Source organism: Oncorhynchus keta, chromosome 6 (assembly GCF_023373465.1).
Source record: "Oncorhynchus keta strain PuntledgeMale-10-30-2019 chromosome 6, Oket_V2, whole genome shotgun sequence".
Lineage (NCBI taxonomy): Eukaryota > Metazoa > Chordata > Actinopteri > Salmoniformes > Salmonidae > Oncorhynchus > Oncorhynchus keta.
The window spans coordinates 36,014,294-36,038,731 of NC_068426.1; the positions used below are offsets into that span (position 1 = coordinate 36,014,294).

General features: G+C 44.1%; 1 protein-coding gene across 1 annotated transcript in view; it reads left to right on the forward strand.

The window, feature by feature from the left end:
- The window catches only part of LOC118385457 (homer protein homolog 1-like), a 67,980-nt gene that overhangs the window by 25,154 nt on the left and 18,388 nt on the right, over positions 1 to 24,438 (forward strand). Inside the window, exons 2-3 of the mRNA XM_035772596.2 lie at positions 6,495 to 6,651; positions 10,817 to 10,948. Of these exons, the coding sequence (XP_035628489.1) occupies positions 6,495 to 6,651; positions 10,817 to 10,948 (289 nt within the window). The remainder of the gene's footprint in view (positions 1 to 6,494; positions 6,652 to 10,816; positions 10,949 to 24,438) is intronic.

Here is a 24,438-nt window from a genome sequence, read left to right on the forward strand (position 1 = left end):
AGGGAAGCTGAGAGGTCAAATATACTGTTTAGGTTTTCTACTACCAAGTTTACACCTTCTGGACATAGATACTTTTGTACCTGTTTCCTCCAACATCTTCACAAGGTCCTTTGCTGTTGTTCTGGGATTGACTTGCGCTTTTCACACCAAAGTACGTTCATCTCTAGGAGACAGAACGCGTCTCCTTCCTGAGCGGTATAATGGCTGCGTGGTCCCATGGTGTTTATACTTACGTACTATTGTTTGTACAGATGAACGTGGTACCTTCAGGCGTTTGGAAATTGCCACCCAAGGATGAACCAGACTTGTGGGGGTCTACAATTTTTTTTCTGAGGTCTTGGCTGATTTCTTTTGATTTTCCCATGTCAAGCAAATGCATCCACAGGTACACCTCCAATTGACTCAAATGATGTCAATTAGCTGACCCACGGGAATTGTGATACAGTGAAATATTCTGTCTGTAAACAATTGTTGGAAATTTTCTTGTGTCATGCACAAAGTCGATATCCTAACCGACTTGCCAAAACTATAGTTTGTTAACAAGAAATGTGTGGAGTGGTTGAAAAGCGAGTTTTAACAAGAAATGTGTGGAGTGGTTGAAAAGCGAGTTTTAACAAGAAATGTGTGGAGTGGTTGAAAAGCGAGTTTTAATGACTCCAACCTAAGTGTATGTAAACTTCCGAGCTGAAGGAGTTGTGACCAGTTTTTTTTCCGTTATATTGTCATAGTTGTGCCTAGAGGGGCATATGGGGGAGGGAATGCTGTCACCTCCAGGCAGGTGTTTGTCCCCCTGTGTGCTGAGGGTGTCAGGTTCTTGTGCGGTTCTGGCATTTAGGTCCCCACAGACTAGTACATGTCCCTGGGCCTGGAAATGATTGATTTCCCCCTCCAGGATGGAGGAGCTGTCTTGCTTAAGGTATGGGGATTCTAGTTGGGGGGTATATGTAGCACACAGGAGAACATTTTCCTCTGTTAAGATCATTTCCTTTTGAATTTCAAGCCAAATGTAAAATGTTCCTGTTTTGATTAATTTAATTAAGTGAGTTAGGTCTGCTCTATACCAAATTAGCACACCCTCTGAGTCCCTTCCCTGTTTCACACCTGGCAGTTTGATGGATGGGACTACCAGCTCTCTGTAACCTAGAGGGCAACCAGTCTTGTTTCTTGTAGGATGACAATGTCTGTATTTTTATTTGATGAAGTCCAGGTTCCTGCTCTTTAGGCTAAAGGCAGATGACCTCAGGCCTTGTATATTCCAGGATGAGATAGTGAAGGCTTTGTGTTCCATAAAGTGGCCAATGTTGTTGGTCATGTGATTTGGCCTAAGGCCAGTAAGTGTGAGCAGAGCCTGCTGAGCATCTGGAGCATCTGGTATACATGCCATTGGCTTGGGTTAGTGTTAGTGGCTTGGGTTACTGTTTGCCTGCTCACGGCCTGGGCATTTATGTGACTTGTTGAGGCCCTCCTCATGCCCTGGAGTGGGGGGCATGGGGAGGGCAGGAGGGGCATAGGTCTTATCTGAGGTGGCCTAAATGGAGTATGGGCATGATTGACTTGGGGGGGGGTTGATTGACTGACTGGGATGTGGCTGGTGGTGGTGTGGTCTGGATGTGTAGGTCCTCTAGGCGTGGGTCCTCTATGTGTAGGTCCGGGGGGGGTCTTGCTGGTCTGGGCGTGGTGTCTAATCTGCTCCTGTGTGAAGTGTTGGGGCTGCGTTTGAGAGCGATGTCCTTTAGCGTCCGGGCTAAGGTGGGCACTGCTGCCTTGTATAGGTGGACCTGGTTATAAAGGCTGTTCAAGTCCAGGGTGGAGTGGTGGGCCAGGTAAACATTTGGTTCTGAGGCACAGTCATGGGAAATACTTGCATTTTTACCTGATGTTTGGTAGCAGGGTGGAAGTCTTTTTGTGGTAGCAGGGTGGATATAACCACTTGTGCATTGGGGAAAGTGGAAGAAGCTTTTTCAATCATTCTCCTGAGTGCTGTGGCCACCCTTTCCTGCTTTGTTCTCAGATCGTTTGTGCCTGTGTGTATTATTATGTGGCTGGGTGAACCTAGTTGGTCTTCAGACAGAAGGTCTAGGGCACACTGGGTGTTTGGACACCAAACTTTAGACACTCTTGTATATATTTTCCGTTTGAGTCCATAAGGATCACAATCTGTGTCTTGTGTATATCCTCAGTGGGTGTGAGGGGGTTGTAAGGAGGGCTATCAGGGTGGCACAGCCCCGGGGGGTGGGATCCCTTGGGCTTGGGGTTCTTCATTTGTCTGTCCCGCTGTGTTATCGACGTGGTCTTGGTTGGACGGTTCTGCTGTGGTGTTGAGACATTTGTCGTGGGCTGTTCTGCCGGCTTCTCTGCGGGGGTGGCCACCTCTCTAATGGGTTGTTCTCTGTCACATGCCATCCCCCTCAACCTCTCCTCCAGCAGTCTGATCCTCTCCTCTAGTGCTCTGTTCTTATCCTGCTCTTTCTCCTGTTGATGGTGTCTCACCACAGTCCAGATATGTCTCTCTCCACCTCCAGCTCTCCAGGTCTAGTTAAGGGGGTGTTGTTGTGCTGGACTGTTGTCTGAGTCTGTGCTGACTGGAGTGTAATCAACTGCTGTTCCAGCTCCACCTGCCTTACCTCCAGCTGGGTGAATTTATCCCGCATTTCAATGAGTACTCTGTGATTGGAGGTTGACTTCCCGCTTTGGGATGCTCGTCTGTGGGTAGAGGTCTGGTCTGACCCGCTCGGGGTCTGGGTATTTTTCTCAAGAGAGAGCTTCTCCTGCTGAGCTGATTCTTTGATTAGGTGAAAGTCCAGCTGAAACTGTTTGTGGTTGCCCTGTACCAATACTGTGTCCTGAGTCCTGAGTTTCCACCCATCGTGGAGGGGTAGTGTGTTAATATAGCACTGTGCCATGCCAGGGAATAATCTGTATGGAAGATACGGTTGCTTATGTTCCCATTTTTTATAATAGTTACCAAAAGTGTCTTGATTTTCCATATGTAGCTTCATTTTTTACTCTTTTCTTGTCTTATTATTCTTTACATACAGTGGGTCATGTATTTTAATTACCTCTGAACAGCGAGAGGGTGCATCTAGAGCCTCTCCATTTGGTTGGGACTCTATTGCCATTGTTGGGCTCAAGGGCTTTGACACCTCTCGTTTCACACGTCAGTGCTAATTGAAGTTGTAGTTATTTGTCCTACCAAGCTTGGTAGCCTTAGCATTCAGTCCTTATAAAGTCAAATACACTGCTAACAAAAACAACAACACAATGTAACTCCCAAGTCAATCACACTTCTGTGAAATCAAACTGTCCACTTAGGAAGCAACACTGATTGACAATACATTTCACATGCTGTTGTGCAAATAGAATAGAAAACAGGTGGAAATTATAGGCAATTAAACAAGACACCCCCAATAAAGGAGTGGTTCTGCAGGTGGTGACCACAGACCACTTCTCAGTTCCTATGCTTCCTGGCTGATGTTTTGGTCACTTTTGAATGCTGGCGGTGCTTTCACTCTAGTGGTAGCATGAGACGGAGTCTACAACCCACACAAGTGGCTCAGGTAGTGCAGCTCATCCAGGATGGCACATCAATGCGAGCTGTGGCAAGAAGGTTTGCTGTGTCTGTCAGCATAGTGTCCAGAGCATGGAGGCGCTACCAGGAGACAGGCCAGTACATCAGGAGATGTGGAGGAGGCCGTAGGAGGGCAACAACCCAGCAGCAGGACCGCTACCTCTGCCTTTGTGCAAGGAGGAGCAGAAGGAGCACTGCCAGAGCCCTGCAAAATGACCTCCAGCAGGACACAAATGTGCATTTGTCTGCTCAAACGGCCAGAAACAGACTCCATGAGGGTGGTATGAGGGCCCGACGTCCACAGGTGGGGGTTGTGCTTACAGCCCAACACCGTGCAGGACGTTTGGCATTTGATTGATTGGCAAATTCGCCACTGGCGCCCTGTGCTCTTCACAGATGAAAGCAGGTTCACACTGAGCACATGTGACAGACGTGACAGAGTCTGGAGACGCCGTGGAGAACGTTCTGCTGCCTGCAGCATAACCGGTTTGGCGGTGGGTCAGTCATGGTGTGGGGTGGCATTTCTTTGGGGGGCCGCACAACCCTCCATGTGCTTGCCAGAGGTAGCCTGACTGCCATTAGGTACTGAGATGAGATCCTCAGACCCCTTGTGAGACCATATGCTGGTGCGGTTGGCCCTGGGTTCCTCCTAATGCAAGACAATGCTAGACCTCATGTGGCTGGAGTGTGTCAGCAGTTCCTGCAAGAGGAAGGCATTGATGCTATGGACTGGCCCGCCCGTTCCCCAGACCTGAATCCAATTGAGCACATCTGGGACCTCATGTCTCGCTCCCTCCACCAACGCCACGTTGCACCACAGACTGTCCAGGAGTTGGCGGATGCTTTAGTCCAGGTCTGGGAGGAGATCCCTCAGGAGACCATCCGCCACCTCATCAGGAGCATGCCCAGGCATTGTAGGGAGGTCATACAGGCACGTGGAGGCCACACACAACTGAGCCTCATTTTGACTTGTTTTAAGGACATTACATCAAAGTTGGATCAGCCTGTAGTGTGGTTTTCCACTTTAATTTTGAGTGTGACTCCAAATCCAGACCTCCATGGGTTGATAAATTTGATTTCCATTGATAATTTTTGTGTGATTTTGTTGTCAGCACATTCAACTATGTAAAGAAAAAAGTATTTAATAAGAATATTTCATTCATTCAGATCTAGGATGTGTTATTTTTTTGAGCAGTGTATATCATTGTAATGTACTTTTCTTCTTGGCTTTTGAAAGTGAAAAATAGTTTCGGACTAAGCATTACTCACTCAGTTCCAGGTTGGATGGTGGTTTTCAGGTTTGTGTTTGATTGACAGAGCATTTGATGTTTAGTTTGGGAATCATAATCCTTGGGTGTAGGAAACATTCCAGGTAATTCCGTTCAAAATCAGGTTGTAGGTTTGGACTTTTGATTTGGAGTGAAGGTTATGTTGTTTACGGTAGAATCCTGCATATGTGCCTGCCAAAAAAATCCAAGTTTGTCTGTCTATTTTTTTTAAAACATGCAAAAAAATGTGGGAGCTCATCTGCTCATGACCTGTCTGTCTGTCTGTCTGTCTGTCTGTCTGTCTGTCTGTCTGTCTGTCTGTCTGTCTGTCTGTCTGTCTGTCTCTGTCTCTGTCTCTGTCTCTGTCTCTGTCTCTGTCTCTGTCTCTGTCTCTGTCTGTCCCTCACCCCCCCCCCCCTCTATCTCTCATAGAGGGGGACAATAGAGATAATAGAATTCACCCAGTACTCAGTCTTTCTCCCTCTGACTCAGCAGTTTCCCCTCTCTGTCTCTGTCAATTCAATGTGCTTTATTGGCATGACGTAAACAATGTACAGATTGCCAAAGCTTACTTTGGATATTTACAATATTAAAATAATTAGAATCAAAATTGTCAATGGGACAACAGTAACAACAATAACCAAGGGTCAAAATAACATTAACCATAGAGGACATGTGCAGGTTGGTTGGTCAGTCAGACACTGTCCCTCATCTTACGGCAGGCAGCAATGTAGTGAAGTACGCTGCCAACCCACAGCTCTGTGTCCTCCCTCGACAGGACAGGTAGGTTTCCTCATCAGAGACGTCTTTGAAACCTTGAATAAGACTTTCAAATTTGGGGAAATGAAACAAATAGTTTTATATTTCTGACACTTTGTCAGGAAATGCAGCGCCGTCTCAGGTTCTGCGGTGGTCGCCTTTCCTCTGCGTCTCTCTCTCTCTCTCTCTCTCTCTCATCCTCTGAGTACCACACGGAGACCAACAATCCAGTCCGCTTCTATGGGTTGAACGTACATGCTACTTTCCTGTACATTATATCAAAGTAAAAAAGAGGCACTTTAACATTGAATCATTTTCATCAGGCAGCTTTAACAGTTTAAATGGCCCTGTACTGGGAATGCATCATCTTTAATGACCCACTTCTCTATCATCTTAGCAGGGGCACATTAGCTGCAATGAATAGACTAGTGGAACATCATTTATCCCTGTTGCCCCTGTTTTACTACCTTAATGTACCCAGCAAGTCAGTTTGATTAACGTAAACGTAACGTCCATTCGTTTCTAGGAAATGATTTCTGTCTGTGGCGAGGTGATGTTTGTCTTTCTCCTGCTGGGATTAAAACTCCTTGCTAATGTTAATTGAGGTCCATCTGGATTGAAGAGAATGCACATCCATACTGGAACTGAAGTGTGTGTGTGTGTTTTCTCCCCTCCCAGTCATGGCCAGTGCAGTGCGCTGCAGGAGAGTGTGAATAATGGATGTTTCGTCGAGATCTCTGGAGGCTGTGTGTGTGTCTCTCACCTACCACACACGCTCCACACTCCTACCTCAGCCCTCACACACTCCCAGCACTTTTGTTTCGCATGGCTCAGGGTGGTGAGTTTAATTCCCGTGTATATGCAGACTCTCCCACTCGCTCTCTCCCTCTCCCCTGCAGAGAGCAGCCTATCTTCAGTACGAGGGCCCATGTCTTCCAGATCGACCCCACCACCAAGAAGAACTGGGTTCCCACCAGTAAACACGCCGTCACAGTCTCCTACTTCTACGACAGCACGCGCAACGTCTACCGCATCATCAGCCTCGACGGCTCCAAGGTGTGTGTGTGTTAAAGATTTGTAATTAGGAAAGGGAAGATATTAGAGGTTGCACGTGGTTCCCCTCTCAGCAAAGGTGATTTTATGGGGAGCGAATTAGAGGTGGCACCAGGCTGGCTGGGCTGGTGCCACCTCAGGCTCTGGGCTGGTAGAACTATAGATCAGTTAGAATCAATCATGGATTGATTTACGTGAAACATGTGCTTGTGTACTCTACTCCCTCTTCCCCTTCACAAATATTTAATCGTCCCCTCGCCCACGGACACGGACAGAACCAGAAATTGAGCTGCAGTCTCACTCAACACACACCCCCTACATTTCCCACCAGTGTGTGTGTGTGTGTGTGTGTGTGTGTGTGTGTGTGTGTGTGTGTGTGTGTGTTTCCATGGCCAACGGTAGCAGCAGCAGTAGCAGCAGAGCCCGTGGTTGGTAATGGCGTGGGGGCGTTGTAGCCTGTTATGTTCTGTACGTCATAACAACGATTATTTTTGTCTTCAGAGGGGTGCAGGGGAGGAGGAACTATTTCAGCACCGCAACGGTTATGTAATGCTCACCACACACACACACACACACACACACACACACACACACACACACACACACACACACACACACACACACACACACACACACAGAGTCCTCTGCTTCTCTCTCCACTGCTGTGTATGTGACCCTTGGTGGTGTGGAGCTACTGTAGCCAGCTAGCGAGTGGGTGAACTCAACTGTGGGGTTACCGTTACTGTGCTGTGTTAAGCTTGAAACAGCAGGGAGAGGGTGGGCTGCACAGTGGCGCTGGCTACCTGCCTGCCGCTCTAGGATACACTCATCATTAACATCAACACAAGCCCACTGTGAGACACGCATAGACAAACACGGAATTTCACACACACACACAACTTTCCGTAGAAAGTACATGCAGTAGTCCCTCTGTCCTGGCGCCAGGCCTGGTTCTAAAGGGGCAGTTGAAATGGGCTTTCTTGCATTGGAATTATATTCTGCTTATATCACACTGTACCACAGTAAACATAACGTTCACATGCAGAGACTCTGAGACCATTGAGTGCTTTTTGATGTGGCGGGTTGGCGCGGAATCTGTAGGTCATCTCTGCTGCGCTGTATCAGCACGGTGGACAGCACCCTACACATTAAAGCGAGGCCGGTAGTAATGAATATAGGCTACAAGATGGATAGGCTGTTTTGTAATAGGCGAATTACCCCTATGTGAATGCAGCCATACACACAGCTACCAAAAATAATGCAAACTAAACGCTGAAAGTAGTAGCCTACATATTCATGCACGCCAACAAAAACACTGAGTAGCAGTTTGGCTTCGAATAACGCCAGCCTATCAAAAACACTGAGTAGCAGTTTGGCTTTGAATAACGCCAGCCTATCAAAAACACTGAGTGGCAGTTTAGGCTGGCGTTATTCGAAGCCATCAAAAACACTGAGTAGCAGTTTGGCTTTGAATAACGCCAGCCTATCAAAAACACTGAGTAGCAGTGTTCGCTTCGAATAACGGCAGCCTATCAAAAACACTGAGTAGCAGTGTTGGCTTCGAATAACGGCAGCCTATCAAAAACACTGAGTGGCAGTTTGGCTTTGAATAACGCCAGCCTATCAAAAACACTGAGTAGCAGTGTTCGCTTCGAATAACGGCAGCCTATCAAAAACACTGAGTGGCAGTGTTGGCTTCGAATAACGCCAGCCTATCAAAAACACTGAGTAGCAGTGTTGGCTTCGAATAATGGCAGCCTATCAAAAACACGCTTCCAATACGTGCAGTTCTATTTAAAACCACAGAAACCAATATGAAACCATCATAGAATGTATCTATTTCTATGATGAACCGATATGTAGCTATACCCAGGGGTGTCATTTGGAAATCATTTTGCCATTCCGTACCCTGTCTATACCACCTAGATCTCTATAAAACCCAACCAGCTACACATGTAAAGTGTTGGTCTCATGTTTCGTGAGCTGAAATAAAAGATCCCCAAAAATGTTCCATATGCACAGAAAGCTGATTTCTCTCACATGTTGTACACAAATGTGTTTTACGGCCCTGTTCGTGAGCATTTCTCCTTTGCCAAGATAATCCATCCACATCCGGCTTCTTCACCTGCGGGATCAACTGAGACCAGCCACCCGGACAGCTGATGAAACTGTGGGGTTGCACTACCGAATAATTTCTGCACAAACTGTCAGAAACCGTCTCAGGGAAGCTCATCTGAGTGCTCGTCATGACCCGATTGCACTTCGTCACCGACTTCAGTGGGCAAGTGCTCACCTTCAATGATCCACGCCTCTACCTTTTTTAAAGGTATCTGTGACCAACAGATGCAAATCTGTATTCCCAGTCATGTGAAATCCATAGATTAGGGCCTAATGAATTTATTTCAATTGACTGATTTCCTTATATGAACGGTAACTCTGTAAAATCTTTTAATTCGTTGCGTTTTTATGTTTTTGTTCAGTCTAGATTATTTTTTAAAAACCTTTTTCAGAAGAGTTGCAGCCTCCTTGATCATTCCAATCTCCCCGAAATATTTTTGTAAGATCCACCCTCAAATGCCAGTCGGATTAGTTGAGCTTTCCTTTGCAGCCTCCTTGATCATTCCAAGGATGATTAGTTGAGCTTTCCTTTGCAGCCTCCTTGATCATTCCAAGGATGATTAGTTGAGCTTTCCTTTGCAGCCTCCTTGATCATTCCAAGGATGATTAGTTGAGCTTTCCTTTGCAGCCTCCTTGATCATTCCAAGGATGATTAGTTGAGCTTTCCTTTGCAGCCTCCTTGATCATTCCAAGGATGATTAGTTGAGCTTTCCTTTGCAGCCTCCTTGATCATTCCAAGGATGATTAGTTGAGCTTTCCTTTGCAGCCTCCTTGATCATTCCAAGGATGATTAGTTGAGCTTTCCTTTGCAGCCTCCTTGATCATTCCAAGGATGATTAGTTGAGCTTTCCTTTGCAGCCTCCTTGATCATTCCAAGGATGATTAGTTGAGCTTTCCTTGGGTGAAGCATGTTTCTTCTGTACTGACTGAACACATTTGTCAAAGTGGAAAAGTGAATTCTCGCAGTGTGCGATTTCAGTCTGCAAAAACTGGCAAGCGATACTAAACTCAGCTGCCACCAAATCAGTTTTGCTTAGATCCAGCAGTGGTTTCACTTTCCCCCCCCCCACATCTAGAAAGTCATGGTTCTCTGGGTCAAGGGCACACAGGGCCTCCACCAGTTGGCTGTTGCTTTCGCTGAATCATTCGGACATTTCACCAGTGACAGTATCCGACGTGCTGAAGACCAGTCTTTTACACTCAGTCTCTTCTCCTCTGTCCTGCCGGCCTACTGTACTGTCTGACACACATTGCTGGAGATTTGTACGTGCATATCGTCGTCGTTTGCTTGGAGCTGGAGGAGCGTCAGTGCCACTTGGCCACTGTGCCCAAATGGCTTGGAACTCGCTGTCACACCTCAGCTTCTAGATGCTCTCCAACGCACTGCGGACCTCTTTGACTCCAGTGTAAAGATCAGTTGCTTTTGCCTGGAGTCTTTTGTTTGGAGGATGGAGAAGACTGAGGATTCTGTGCACCATGGTGGCTTCAAACTTACAGCCAGGGTTCCGTCACCGCCTTCAGAAGTCCTTTAGCCTCGAGTCTTAATGCTGTGTTGTAAGAACACGTGCATTCGCTGCCAACTTCACAATGCTGTCACAAGTTTTAAAAACCACTGACAATGTAGCCAGGTGTCCCCTCCTCATTTCTGATATCCATCCTGGCAGTGGCAGATTAGCTGATTCGAGCTAGCTAAATAGGCTAAGGCTAATAACACTAATGCTTTTTACAGCTAGCTAAGAAGCTATCTAAAATCTGTAGGCGTGAGACAGAGTGGAGGGAAGCATCTTCAACGGTAAACTTGACCCCACACCTCCCACCCTCTCCCTCACCCACTACCCTCACCCCTCTCCCCAGTCAATGTGGATGACACACCACACACACACACACACACACACACAGCCAGGCACAGATAGCTAATTCATATTCAGTCGTTACTGTTGCTGTAGGCAACCATCCAGAATACAAGCCCACTCATCTTAGACAAATGGGCTTCTACATAAAATGATCAGCATTGCTTTTGTGACTCATATAACTCTTCTTCCTTTCCCAGGCAATCATCAACAGCACCATCACCCCCAACATGACCTTCACCAAGACCTCCCAGAAGTTTGGCCAGTGGGCCGACAGCCGAGCCAACACCGTCTACGGTCTAGGCTTCTCCTCAGAGAACAACCTGCTCAAGGTACACACACACACACACACACACAGCTAGCACACATTGTATTTGTCATGTGCACAGTTTTACAGCAGGTATAAAAGGTGCAGTAAAATGCTTGTGTGCTAGCTCCCTCAGAATTGCATTACAATAAGCAATAATCAATATCAATAATAGTCCATTCAAATAAAAAAATAAGTAATAGAAGAGGTATTATGCAAATTAATAGCCCGATATGTACACAATATGATATACAGAATAGGTAGCACATTCACTATGTCAAGTACTGTAATTACAATATAGGGGATAGTGGGGTACGTTGAGCCACCCTTGTTTCTAGGAAACTATACACAAAATGAATAATTTGACCAAGTATTTAGGAAGAGGTCAGTTCATGGAGTCTGTGAAGGAAGAAACCTCTTGAGAAAAGTGGTAAGCAAGTTAGGTCCAAAACCTTTTCTATAGCTATGCTTGTATCTAAACCAAAGTAGATCATCATTTTAAGATCATTTTCAGTTGGCATTCCATAAGCTTCAATATGAGGTCCTAAAAGTGCATCCTTCTAGCTGTGTGGGCTAATATAGTCAAAATGTTTCACTTGGGGTAAGTTCAGCCAATGGTTGAGCTAATGGCAAGTGTTTTCTTCTCGGGCATAAGGCAAGGCATTATTGCTGGGATACGAGGTAACAGCAGGGCCTGGCCCATGTTAGAAGTGTTAAAAAAAAAAAGCTAAGTGTGTTTTAGGTGTTAAAACTGTGTAACCTTTTCACACATGCCAACACGCCGATGTGATCGTTCTACAGTGGTCCCTGTAGCATACGATCAAACCTGTGTGATTAGAACACTTATTTAGAATGTCCAGTTTTGGAATGACACAACAACCAGCATTCGAGCTGGCCACACTGTTTACTTCAGAAACATTTAGCACAAACACAGTCCTTACGTAGTTATGTCCAGAATGTGAGCAGTTTATTTTTGGATGCAATGTTCAGACATTCACCGAAGTAGCTACAGCATAACACCATCATCCAAACAGGATAAATGTAGGCTACATTCGTCCTAGAGTTTACCAGATTGACATAACACAAGCGGTCATATTTGTATAACTCTCGGCTGACATAAAGTACAGTATGAATTAGCTAATAGCAATTGCTATTTACAATTAATCACATCGCGGGTGAAATAACTGAGTAAAACACTTTCTCGAAATCTAAAGTTGGTCCGACGATGGGTAGTTTCCGCGCGCCGCCATGCTTGTTTTTTTCCGCATCAACCAAAGATAATAAGAGGAGACAAGATGAGTTTGGTCTGTTTGCAATATGCATGTTGAAGGGGGTGTGTCGTCTACGATCATCCACTTCCCTTCATTCACTTCCGCAAATGTACTCGAAAGATGAGTGAACCATTCCTTCACCTCATTACAACCTCTTTGGTCTGACAGATTACGTGACACCTAGAATGCATTGTATAATGTCAGCAAACATGGCACCACACATAGCTGGCCAATATCGTAGCTCATTATAATCGGTACAACCTTCAAAAAAGTGTTTTACACACATCATAGGTGTCCATTACAATATATGCAATAATCGGAATGCATTATTTGTCACCAGTAATTGAAAACATGTGAATAAAACTGTAAATACATTATGCTCTATACATGTATACAGTGAGGCAAAAAAGTATTTAGTCAGCCACCAATTGTGCAAGTTCTCCCACTTAAAAAGATGAGAGAGGCCTGTAATTTTCATCTTAGGTACACTTCAACTATGACAGACAAAATTAGAGAAAAAAATCCAGAAAATCACATTGTAGGATTTTTAATGAATTTATTTGCAAATTATGGTGGAAATGTGCAAATAAATGTTTTGCCCCACTGTACATACTGTATGCGCCTACAGTAGATACGACAACACGATATACAGAAAATAAGGAACTTACTTTGATAGGAACGCACACATGTACAAAGTTATTATGTATTAGAAAAACAACAAGGAAGGCAAAGCGAACAGCAGCAAGAAAATGTTCCAATTCTTGCAAGACTGCGCAAATATATCAAACATGAGTGAAGCGCGGTGGGCTCTTTTCGAAGAGAGAAGTTTATCCGGCTCAGTAAAGCCTCAAACATAAATAGTCCAAAACGCAGAAATGGGCTACTTCTGTGTGAATTTTTACATTTTTTAATTTCACCTTTATTTAACCAGGTAGGCAAGTTGAGAACAACTTCTCATTTACAATTGCGACCTGGCCAAGATAAAGCAAAGCAGTTCGACACATACAATGACACAGAGTTACACATGGAGTAAAACAAACATACAGTCGATAATACAGTAGAAAAATAAGTATATACAATGTGAGCAAGTGAGGTGAGATAAGGGAGGTAAAGGCAAAAAAAGGCCATGGTGGCAAAGTAAATACAATATAGCAAGTAAAACACTGGAATGGTAGATTTGCAGTGGAAGAATGTGCAAGTAGAGATATAAATAATGTGGTGCAAAGGAGCAAAATAAATAAATAAATTAATGACTAGGAACACACCTCAATTCAATCTGTTGTTAGAAAATACAACTTGTTAAATCCGTTAGAGATATTTGGAACCCTACTCCACTATTTAAATATATTTAGTCCTACCTCAGGTCAAAAATGGGACACCACCACTTAACACACCCTGTAACTCTTCTGATGTCAAGTCTTGCACACCCAAATACCTCTCTGCAGCTGCCACCACAACCTCAATTCTCTGTGACTTACTTTCCATCCCTGCAGTTCAGTTGATAACCATCGTTAGAAACGCAAAAAAAAATCCAATCTTACTGAAACATACAGTACCAGTCAAAAGTTTGGACACAGCTACTCATTCAAGGGTTTTTCTTTATTTTCACTATTTTTTACATTGTAGAATAATAGTGACGACATCAAAACTGTGGAAGAACACATATCATGTCATGTAGTATATCGTGTAGTAACCAAAAAAGTGTTAAATTAATCATAATATATTTTATATTTGAGATTCTTCAAAGTAGCCAAACTTTGCCTTGATGACAGCTTTGCACACTCTTGGAATTCTCTCAAACAGCTTCACCTGGAATGCTTTTCCAACAGTCTTGAAGGAGTTCCCACATATGCTGAGCACTTGTTGGCTGCTTTTCCTTCACCCTGCGGTCCAACTCATCCCAAACCATCTCAATTGGGTTGAGGTCGGGTGATGGTGGAGGCCAGGTCATCTGATGCAGCGCTCCATCACGCTCCTTCTTGATCAAATAGCCCTTACACAGCCTGGAGGTGTGTTGGATCATTGTCCTGTTGAAAAACAAATGATAGTCCCACTAAGCGCAAACCAGATGGGATGGCGTATCTCTGCAGAATGTTGTGGTAGCCATGCTGGTTAAGTGTGCCTTGAATTCTAAATAAATCACTGACGGTGTCACCGGCAAAGCACCCCCACACCATCACACCTCCTCCTCCATGCTTCACAGTGGGAACCACACGTTCACTTACTCTGCATCTCATAAAGACATGGCAGTTGGAACCAAAAACCTAATTTGGACTCATCAGGCCAAAGGACAGATTTCCACCGGTCTAATGTCCATTGCTCGTGTTTCTTGGCCCAAGAAAGTCTCTTCTTCTTATTGGTGTCCTTTAGTAGGGGTTTCTTTGCAGAAATTTGACCATGAAGGCCTAATTCACGCAGTCTCCTCTGAACAGTTGATGTTGAGATGTGTCTTTTATTTTAACTCTGTGAAGCATTTATTTGGGCTGCAATTTCTGAGGCTGGTAACTTTAATGAACGTATCCTCTGCAGCAGAGGTAACTCTGGGTCTTCCTTTCCTGTGGCGGTCCTCATGAGAGCCAGTTTCATCAGAGCACTTGATGAGTTTTGCGACTGCAAATTTTCCACACTGACTGACCTTCATGTCTTAAAGTAATGATGGACTGTCGTTTCTCTTTGCTTTTCTGAACTGTTCATAATTTGGACTTGGTCTTTTACCAAATAGGGCTACCTTGTCACAACACAACTGATTGGCTCAAATGCATTACTACATGATTTCATGTGTTATTTCATAGTTTTGATGTATTCACTATTATTTTACAATGTAGAAAATAGAGAAAAACCCTTGAATGAGTAGGTGTGTCCAAGCTGTTGACTGGCACTGTGTATGACTTGCTGGCCTATCCCTCTGTACTGGTACAGATCTACTACTCACACCACTCCTCTCAGGATCCCTCCCCCTTGACCCATCGTTCTCTCCTTTCTTCCCTGCCTCAGCATATGACAACTTCTGCACTACCTGCCTATCTCGCACCAGACATTTCTGATCCCCAGCCCCATGGGCACCCCTACAATTAACACATACCACTACTTTCCCCAATGCTACACATTCCTTTGTCTCATGCTCTTCTGCACACTTCTCACACCTAGGAACCTCCCTCATAGACATTGCTGCCACATGCCCATAAGCTTGACACCTGTAACAACATAATATATTCGGCACAAAAGCTCGTACAGGATAAACTTATATATCCTAACATCGGGCAAAGAATCAAAACTCAAAATGGCAGACAACTCTTCTGTTCCACCACTCACGCCACCCTGTCTGTGTCTCGCCAAACGACGTCTCACCACCGGGAATGTCTCACCACCGGGAATGTCTCACCACCGGGAATGTCTCACCACCGGGAATGTCTCACCACCGGGAATGTCTCACCACCGGGAATGTCTCACCACCGGGAATGTCTCACCACCGGGAATGTCTCACCACCGGGAATGTCTCACCACCGGGAATGTCTCACCACCGGGAATGTCTCACCACCGGGAATGTTCCCCTTCATTTGGTCAACTTTTACATGTCCCACTATCCCAGTAATCACTTCTTTCAATGGCGCCCTCTTCTTGAGAGTGAAACAATTGACATTTCTCGCGTTTGTTTAACCTGGAGCGTCTTCTACCTCAGACCAGCAGAAACACAAACAATTACCACCCTCTTCCTCCCTCTCTCTCTCTTAAACCTCCTCTGCCTCTCTTTTTCCCTCCATTCCTCCTCCGTATTCCAAGTATACATCTCCTTATGATAATACTGCACTTCTCCTGATATACATCTTGTTCATGCCTTTAAATCGGCTTTCACAATCTTCGTACAATCAGCACGAACCCCTTAGGATGTATCGCTCAACAGTGCATCCCACTTATAAAGCAGCTGCTTCGTCTTGATGTTCTTCTTCATCAAAAGCTACCACAACGCTTTTCCATTTCAAACAAGCGCGCTCTTCCAACCACCATCCACCGTCTCACTTCATGTGCTTGATACCCCCCACCGTAAATTATGTATGTCTATGCTTTATACAATTTAGGCACCTGATCTGAGCCAAAGGGAAGACGAGGCATCTACCACTATCAGATTAGGGGGGGTTGGCAGGCAATGTAGCCCATGTTTTGTTTTTTTTATCCCCAGTTTGGTGCTGAAATCACCCACTAAATTAACTTGTCATTTTTTGCAGATTGTGTTTGAGCTAGTAATGTATCAAAATTATTTTTGACAAATTAGCTATGACAATTTTTGGATTTCACCCCCATCTCAAAATCAAATGGTTTTGACTGTTTGGATGTTATTAGTGAGCTTCTTTCTTCCTCCCACTTTGGCCATGCAGTGAGTGATGGGACGTCCGTCTCTTTTTACTGACTCAAATCTTTTCGACTTGTTCAGACAAAAGAACAAATCTTTCAACTAATTTCACTATTTTGTGTCGGCAATGCCCAGAGCATGACCCTCTACCGGGGAATGATGAACTGAAAACTTGAAAGTGTCATGATTCTACAAAACTCTTGTTCACCATATGGGGCTTATTGGAGTGGTCATTTGAGACTAAGATTTGTCAAAGTGCGCTTTAAACAATGTACCTTTTCTTGATTGCTTGGCATACAAATACAATTATTTCTTGATACATTTTAAACGAGGTCTAGTTGTGGCCAGGACTAGATTGTGAGCGACTCATGACGTGAGAGTGTTAAGTACAATAATGTTTTGCGAACTGCAGCACCCCAAACGATTTAGTTTTCAAGTTTGTTTAGCAGAGGCTGTGTATGTTTTGGTTCTACAAAGCTGTGTTTATATGTTTATATAGGACAGCCTGTTGGTGGTTGGAGCACCTCTCTGGAGCCGCTGAGCCGGAGGAGAGTGTATCAATCCTGCTACAGCTTTTTATAGTCCCGTACCCCGTCAAACATTCGACCTCCAGCTGCGTACCCCCTCTAGCACCAGGGTCGGCGCACTCTCACGTTGTTTTTTTGCCATCATTGTAAACATGCCACACACTTTTTAACCATATCTACATGTACATACTACCTCAATCAGCCTGACTAACCGGTGTCTGTATGTAGCCTCGCTACTTTTATAGCCTTTACTGTATATAACATGTCTTTTTACTGTTGTTTTATATCTTTACCTACCTATTGTTCACCTAATATCTTTTTTGCACTATTGGTTAGAGCCTGTAAGTAAGCATTTCACTGTAAGGTTGTATTCGGCGCACGTGACAAATAAACTTTGATTTGACACACACACACACACACACACACACACACACACACACACACACACACACACACACACACACACACACACACACACACACACACACACACACACACACACACACACACACACACACACACACACACACACACACACACACACACACACACACACACACACACACACACACACACACACACACACACACACACACACACACACACACACACACACACACACACACACACACACACACACACACACACACACACACACACACACACACACACACACACACTGTACGATACACTCATTCTTATGTTTTAATAAGTGTGCGTTTTTGTCACAACCTGGTTGGTGGGAAGTGACAAAGCGCTCTTATAGGTCCAGGGCACAAATAATAATAATAATAATAATCAGTAATTTTGCTATTTTATTTAACCATCTTACATATAAAACCTTATTTGTTCATCGAAAATTGTGAATAGCTCACCAGAGGTTGATGAGAAGGGTGTGCTTGAAAGGATGCACACAACTCTGCACTGTTGGGTTGTATTGGAGAGAGTCTCAGTTTTAAATCATTTTCCACCCACAGTCTGTGCCTGTATTTAGTTTTCATGCTAGTGAGGGCCGGGAATCCACTCTCACATAGTTACGTGGTTGCAAAGGGCATCAGTGTCTTAACAGCGAGATTTGCCAAGGCAGGATACTCTGAGTGCAGCCCTATCCAGACATCTGACAGTGGCTATTTTCACAGAGCTGCTTGTTGCAATTTCCATGAGGCTCTCTTGTTCAGATATCGGTAAGTGGACTGGAGGCAGGGCATGAAAGGGATAACAAATCCAGTTTGTGTCATCTGTTTCGGGAAAGTACCTGCGTAATTGTGCACTCAACTCTCTCAGGTGCATCTGTGTGTTGTCCTTGTTACTGCAGACCGAGAAGAGCTCCAACTTCTTAGGCATAGCCTCAATTTTGTCCCGCACATTGAATATAGTTGCAGAGAGTCCCTGTAATCCTAGATTCAGATTATTTAGGCGAGTAAAAACATCACCCAGGTGGGCCAGTCGTGTGAGAAACTCGTCATCATGCAAGCGGTCAGACAAGTGAAAATGATGGTCAGTAAAGAAACCTTTAAGCTCGTCTCTCAATTTAAAAATGTGTCAATAATTTGCCACTTGGTAACCAGCGCACTTGTGTGTGTATTATTATTATTTTTTCAGAGGGTGGATCAGCTTTTAATATTGCAGATAGATTGTTGCTCCCATCAATGTAACTGTCTGCATCATTTCCAATCCCCCATATATTTTTGGGATATATATATACACACACACACACACACACACACACACACACACACACACACACACACACACACACACACACACACACACACACACACACACACACACACACACACACACACACACACACACACACACACACACACAGTGGGGAGAACAAGTATTTGATACACTGACGATTTTGCAGGTTTTCCTACTTACAAAGCATGTAGAGGTCTGTAATTTGTATCATAGGTACACTTCAACTGTGAGAGACGGAATCTAAAACAAAAATCCAGAAAATCACATTCTATGGTTTTTAAGTAATTAATTTGCATTTTATTGCATGACATAAGTATTTGATACATCAGAAAAGCAGAACTTAATATTTGGTACAGAAACCTTTGTTTGCAATTACAGAGATCATACTTTTCCTGACCAGGTTTGCAGACACTGCAGCAGGGATTTTGGCACACTCCTCCATACAGACCTTCTCCAGACTCAGATTCCAGACTCAGATTCTCAACAGTTGCACCATCCCAGAGCCCAACTCAAGAAAGGTCTTGATTTACGAATGCATATATAGTATACTGTATGAGAAGGCCTGCAAGACTGAGCAGAGAAATGGGGAGATTTGATTAACCATCGTCACATCCTGATGGAGGTCCGATATACCCCCTTACCCCTTACCCCTTACCCTGAAACACCCACACACGGTCTCTCGTAGTAACCATATTCCCAAGCGTCTCCATGCAGTCAGACCTTTGATTTTGTGCCACCATGACCACAATAATATGCCCCATCGCTGAATGTCCGAGTGTGACCCCCCTCCCCATGGGTTACTGCAGCTAGTGTTGCCAGCACTGCCACTACCTGGGTGGGGGCACCCCACCGGAATCCCCACCGGCTAGGTACAAGGTCATCAAGGTTCTCATTAGCAGCTTTGAGAATGACCTTGTATATCATGCTCTCCCATCAGGGGGCTTTGGCTTTGCAGGACCAACCCTGCCAGTTAGGCTCATAAACTTGAGGGGGCAGTGCTGCTCTAAGTCTCTGACAACATTTTGGCTGCATACAGACCGCTTACAGCAGGTCCATAAAACAGATAGGGACTTCTTAGTATCTGGGTCGTTCAGGTGGGAGTCTAGGGTAAAGGGTTGTGGACCGTTCCATCAATATAGGACCATAAAGAAATACATTAGATGCATAATTGATTTTTAAAAATGTAGTTCCCCATGATAGGACAATAAATCAATTAGATGTATAATTTATTTTAAAATGCTGTTCCACCATGATAGGACAATATATAAATAAGATTTATAATTTGTTTATAAAATGTACATCCCTCATCTGCACAACATTGAAAGCTCTCTCACAACCCCTGCTCACAGAAATACATTGGTTCTGGGGTATACAACCATTTCCTTTCTCACTCACTCAATGCCACACTTTCCCAAACACCAAAAAACACACACCACACCATCCATCTCAATACATCCACACATACCCACATACTGTGCCTTCTGTCTGCTGTTATTATCTCCACCATGCTGAATTAGTGCTTTTGTGTTCCAATTAGTTATTTGAAGATAGATTGTATTTTTAGTATTAATGCAGTCCATAACAGGGCTAGAATTGTGTCATTATTTGCCTCCTCTGAGAACTTTGTAATTATTAGAAGAGCCTTGGAGTAGCCTTTGTGTCTCTGAACAACTGGTTATCAATATACAGTTCGTCGACTACGAGAGCTACGCGTTTCCCTTTCAATCGATTCTCCGTGAAGATTGGATGCAGAACTTTGCGCCGTTCTGCAATTTCCTTCGGGAACTGGTCATACATGCCTATTTTCGTGCCAACAAGTATTTTACCCAGGCTTTTAACCATTATTTCTGTCTTTAAAGAAAGCAAATTTGGCAACGATTTGGTCGTTTATACCTCTGCACTCTCTGTCCGAAGTGGTGTACACGTTCGAGTTGGACTTTGTCGATAGCTTTGCTTGGGATCTGAAGCGCTGTAAGGAGGAACTCTCTAACTACAGATTCAGGAGCTTCTCTTTCTTTCTCTTGGATACCTGTAAGTAGCAGATTCTCTCTCATGGATCTAGTCTGTATGTCAAGGCTTCTCTCAGAATGTTCTCCTTTTTAAAGGTCATTAACTTCGGTTTCAATCTTATTGACTGTCCCTTTTTAGCTTGTTTGTCTTTCTCCAATGTCGCAGCTTCTTTGTCACTCATCTCGAGGCCTTCAACTCATTTATATCCTTACCGACTAGTTCAAGTATGCCCAGTTTGTCATTTATTGATTTTTAACAGATCGGTTTCGACCTTTACCATTCCGGGTAGTGAAAAGATGAACACGTCTGTGTGTGTAGAAGAGTCACGTTTTGGTTTTGAAATAGTTCCCCTGTCTTACTCTCAGTCATGTTTTTGGTGTTGCTTGTTTTTGTAATATTTTTCGATACATTTCTCTCGTCTTATGATTTGTTTTGTGGTGTTTTTAGATTGAAGGTTATTACTCACCAGATTGTGTAGTGCTCATATTTAGTCTAACTTACCAATATTGAATATTACGTGTTTATCTTGAGGTGGTCTACATACCTGCGTTCAGTCCGCAATCTTCCTTCTAGGCAGGTAGATTCTGGGAGCTCTTCTGTATGTTGTAAAAGCGTTACATGGTCGCTGCCCATGTCATTGCATAGTGCAGAAAATACACAAGAGTTCAGGGGCCTTGCTTTAAATCCAATCAAAGTTTATTTATCACGTGCACCGAATACAACAGGTGTAGACTTCACAGTGAAATGCTTACTTACAGGCTCTAACCAATAGTGCAAAAAAAGGTGTTAGGTGAACAATAGGTAAGTAAAGAAATAAACAGTAAAAAGAGGCTATATGCAGTAGCGAGGCTATAAAAGTAGCGAGAGACAGCGCTTAGTCAGGCTGATTTGAGGTAGTATGTACATGTAGATATGGTTAAAGTGACTATGCGTATATGATGAACAGAGAGTAGCAGTAGCGTAAAAACTTTTAACAAAGTTAAGGAATTTCACTGTAGTGCCTAAAACGTCTTTCAAGCTGCCAGGCATCCCTTTGGCAGCAAGAGCCTCTCGGTGGATGCTGCAGTGGCGTCGGGAGCAACTGCTTGCGTTACCATTCCACTATGTCTCCCTGTCATGGCTTTTGCGCCATCAGTAAGGATACCAACACATCTTGACCACCAACGTCCATTTGATGACACAAAGCTGTCCAGTACTTTAAAAAATATCCTCTCATGTTGTCCTGGTTTCCAGTGGTTTGCAGAAGAGGATGTCTTCCTTAATTGACCCCACATAAACGTAACGGACTTATACCAGGAGCTGTGCCAGGCCGGCCACGTCTGTTGACTCATCCAGCAGTAACGCATATAATTGACTGGCTTGGATGCCAAGCAGTAATTGTTTCAAAACATCTTCTGCCATGTCACTGATGCATCGTGGAACAGTGTTGTTTGATGAAGGCATTGTCTGTATAGTTTTTTGGGCCTTTTCCCCCAGCATTGTTCCAGCCATATCCGCAGCAGCAGGAAGAATGAAGTCCTCTACTATAGTATGGTGCTTGCCTGTCCTAGCCACTCGGTAGCTCACCATAAAATATGTTTCTAGCCCCTTTTTATTAATGGTATCTGTTGCTTTCATACATGTCTTACTACCCGAAAGTCGCCTTATTTCTCGCTCAAAAAACTCCCGTGGCTTATTTTCCAAATTGGCATGTTTTTTCTTTCTTCTAAATGTCTGTGCAAGAGGGAAGATTTCATCGAGTTGTGAGATGGTACTTTTGCACATATAACACACTGTGGCTAAGGAAAGGCACTACTCCCAGTATAAATGAACCCCAAATCAATGTAGTTCTCATCATATGTGCACCTCTTTGATGGTCTGTTGTTCGGTGCTTTCCCGGATAAGGGGGCAGTAGCTCTTCGGCTACATCATATTCACAACTGTCAGTGTCCATGCTAGCTGGGCTAACAACAAATGTAGAATTACTGATGTTAGCATTGGATGTGCTCGTGGAAGCAGAACAACTTGTCGACAGGTGCAGGTGTAGTACTGCTGGTAGTAGCAGTACTTCCAGTAGAGCTGGTATGTGTCTCTATGGACACGGGCCTTACTTAAAAAAAAACATTTATCCATTTTCGAGCAAACGGAATGAGCAGCAGCTACGATTGGCTACGTACGGACCGTTAGTGGAATTCCCGCGAGAGAGTAACGGTTAATGTGTCAAGTTCTAACCATAGTTCTTTTGTGTTTTCCTTGTTTTAGTGTTGGTCAGGACGTGAGCTGGGTGGGCATTCTATGTTGTGTGTCTGGTTTGTCTATTTCTATGTTTGGCCTGATATGGTTCTCAATCAGAGGCAGGTGTTAGTCATTGTCTCTGATTGGGAACCATATTTAGGTAGCCTGTTTTGTGTTGTGTTTTGTGGGTGGTAGTTTCCTGTCTTTGTGTTCGCTGCACCAGATAGGGCTGTTTCGGTTTTTCCACATTTATTGTTTTGTAGTTTGTTAATGTTAAGTTTCTCTTATTAAAGAACCATGAACTTTAAACACGCTGCGTTTTGGTCTGCCTCTCCTTCCCAGGAAGAAAACTGTTACATAATGTGATTTGCATGTTAATTATTTCTCTAGGCTCCCTGTATTTGACATTGTTTTGTTTCGCTGAACACCAGATGGTTTCATTTTATTTTTGGCAGTGAAATGAGGCTACTCAGGCGAGAGAAAAAAACGAACCCAAATGTATATCCCCGTTGGAAAATATAAATGGACTGTTATAAAAATTTAAAAAAGTAAAGCGCATTTTTATTTGGCGTACCCCGACGGCATTGAGAATACCCCAGTTTGAGAATACCCCAGTTTGAGAATACCCCAGTTTGAGAATACCCCAGTTTGAGAATACCCCAGTTTGAGAATAACCCAGTTTGAGAATACCCGTGCTATAGGACTCATTGCAGCCAGCGGGTCAAATGAACAAGTCACTGAGAAAAACTAATCATGACTCTCGACCCAAGAAAACGACTCCAAAAAAGAGGGAAACGTAGCGGTCTTCTGGTCAGACTCCGAACAAGGGCACATCGCGCACCACTCCCCAGCATTCTTCTTGCCAATGTCCAGTCTCTTGACAACAAGGTTGACGAAATCCGAGCAAGGGTAGCATTCCAGAGGGACATCAGAGACTGCAACGTTCTCTGCTTCATGGAAACATGGCTTACTGGGAAGACGCTATCCGATGCGGTGCAGCCAATGGGTTTCTCCACGCATCGCGCCGACAGAAACAAACATCTTTCTGGTAAGAAGAGTGGCGGGGGCGTATGCCTCATGACTAACGAGACATGGTGTGATGAAGGAAACATACAGGAACTCAAATCCTTCTGTTCACATGATTTAGAATTCCTCACAATCAAATGTAGACCGCATTATCTTCCAAGAGAATTCTCTTCGATTATAATCACAGCCGTATATATCCCCCCCCAAGCAGACACATCGATGGCTCTGAACGAACTTTATTTAACTCTTTGCAAACTGGAAACCATTTATCCGGAGGCTGCATTCATTGTAGCTGGGGATTTTAACAAAGCTAATCTGAAAACAAGACTCCCTAAATTTTATCAGCATATCGATTGCGCAACCAGGGGTGGTAAAACCCTGGATCATTGTTACTCTAACTTCCGCGACGCATATA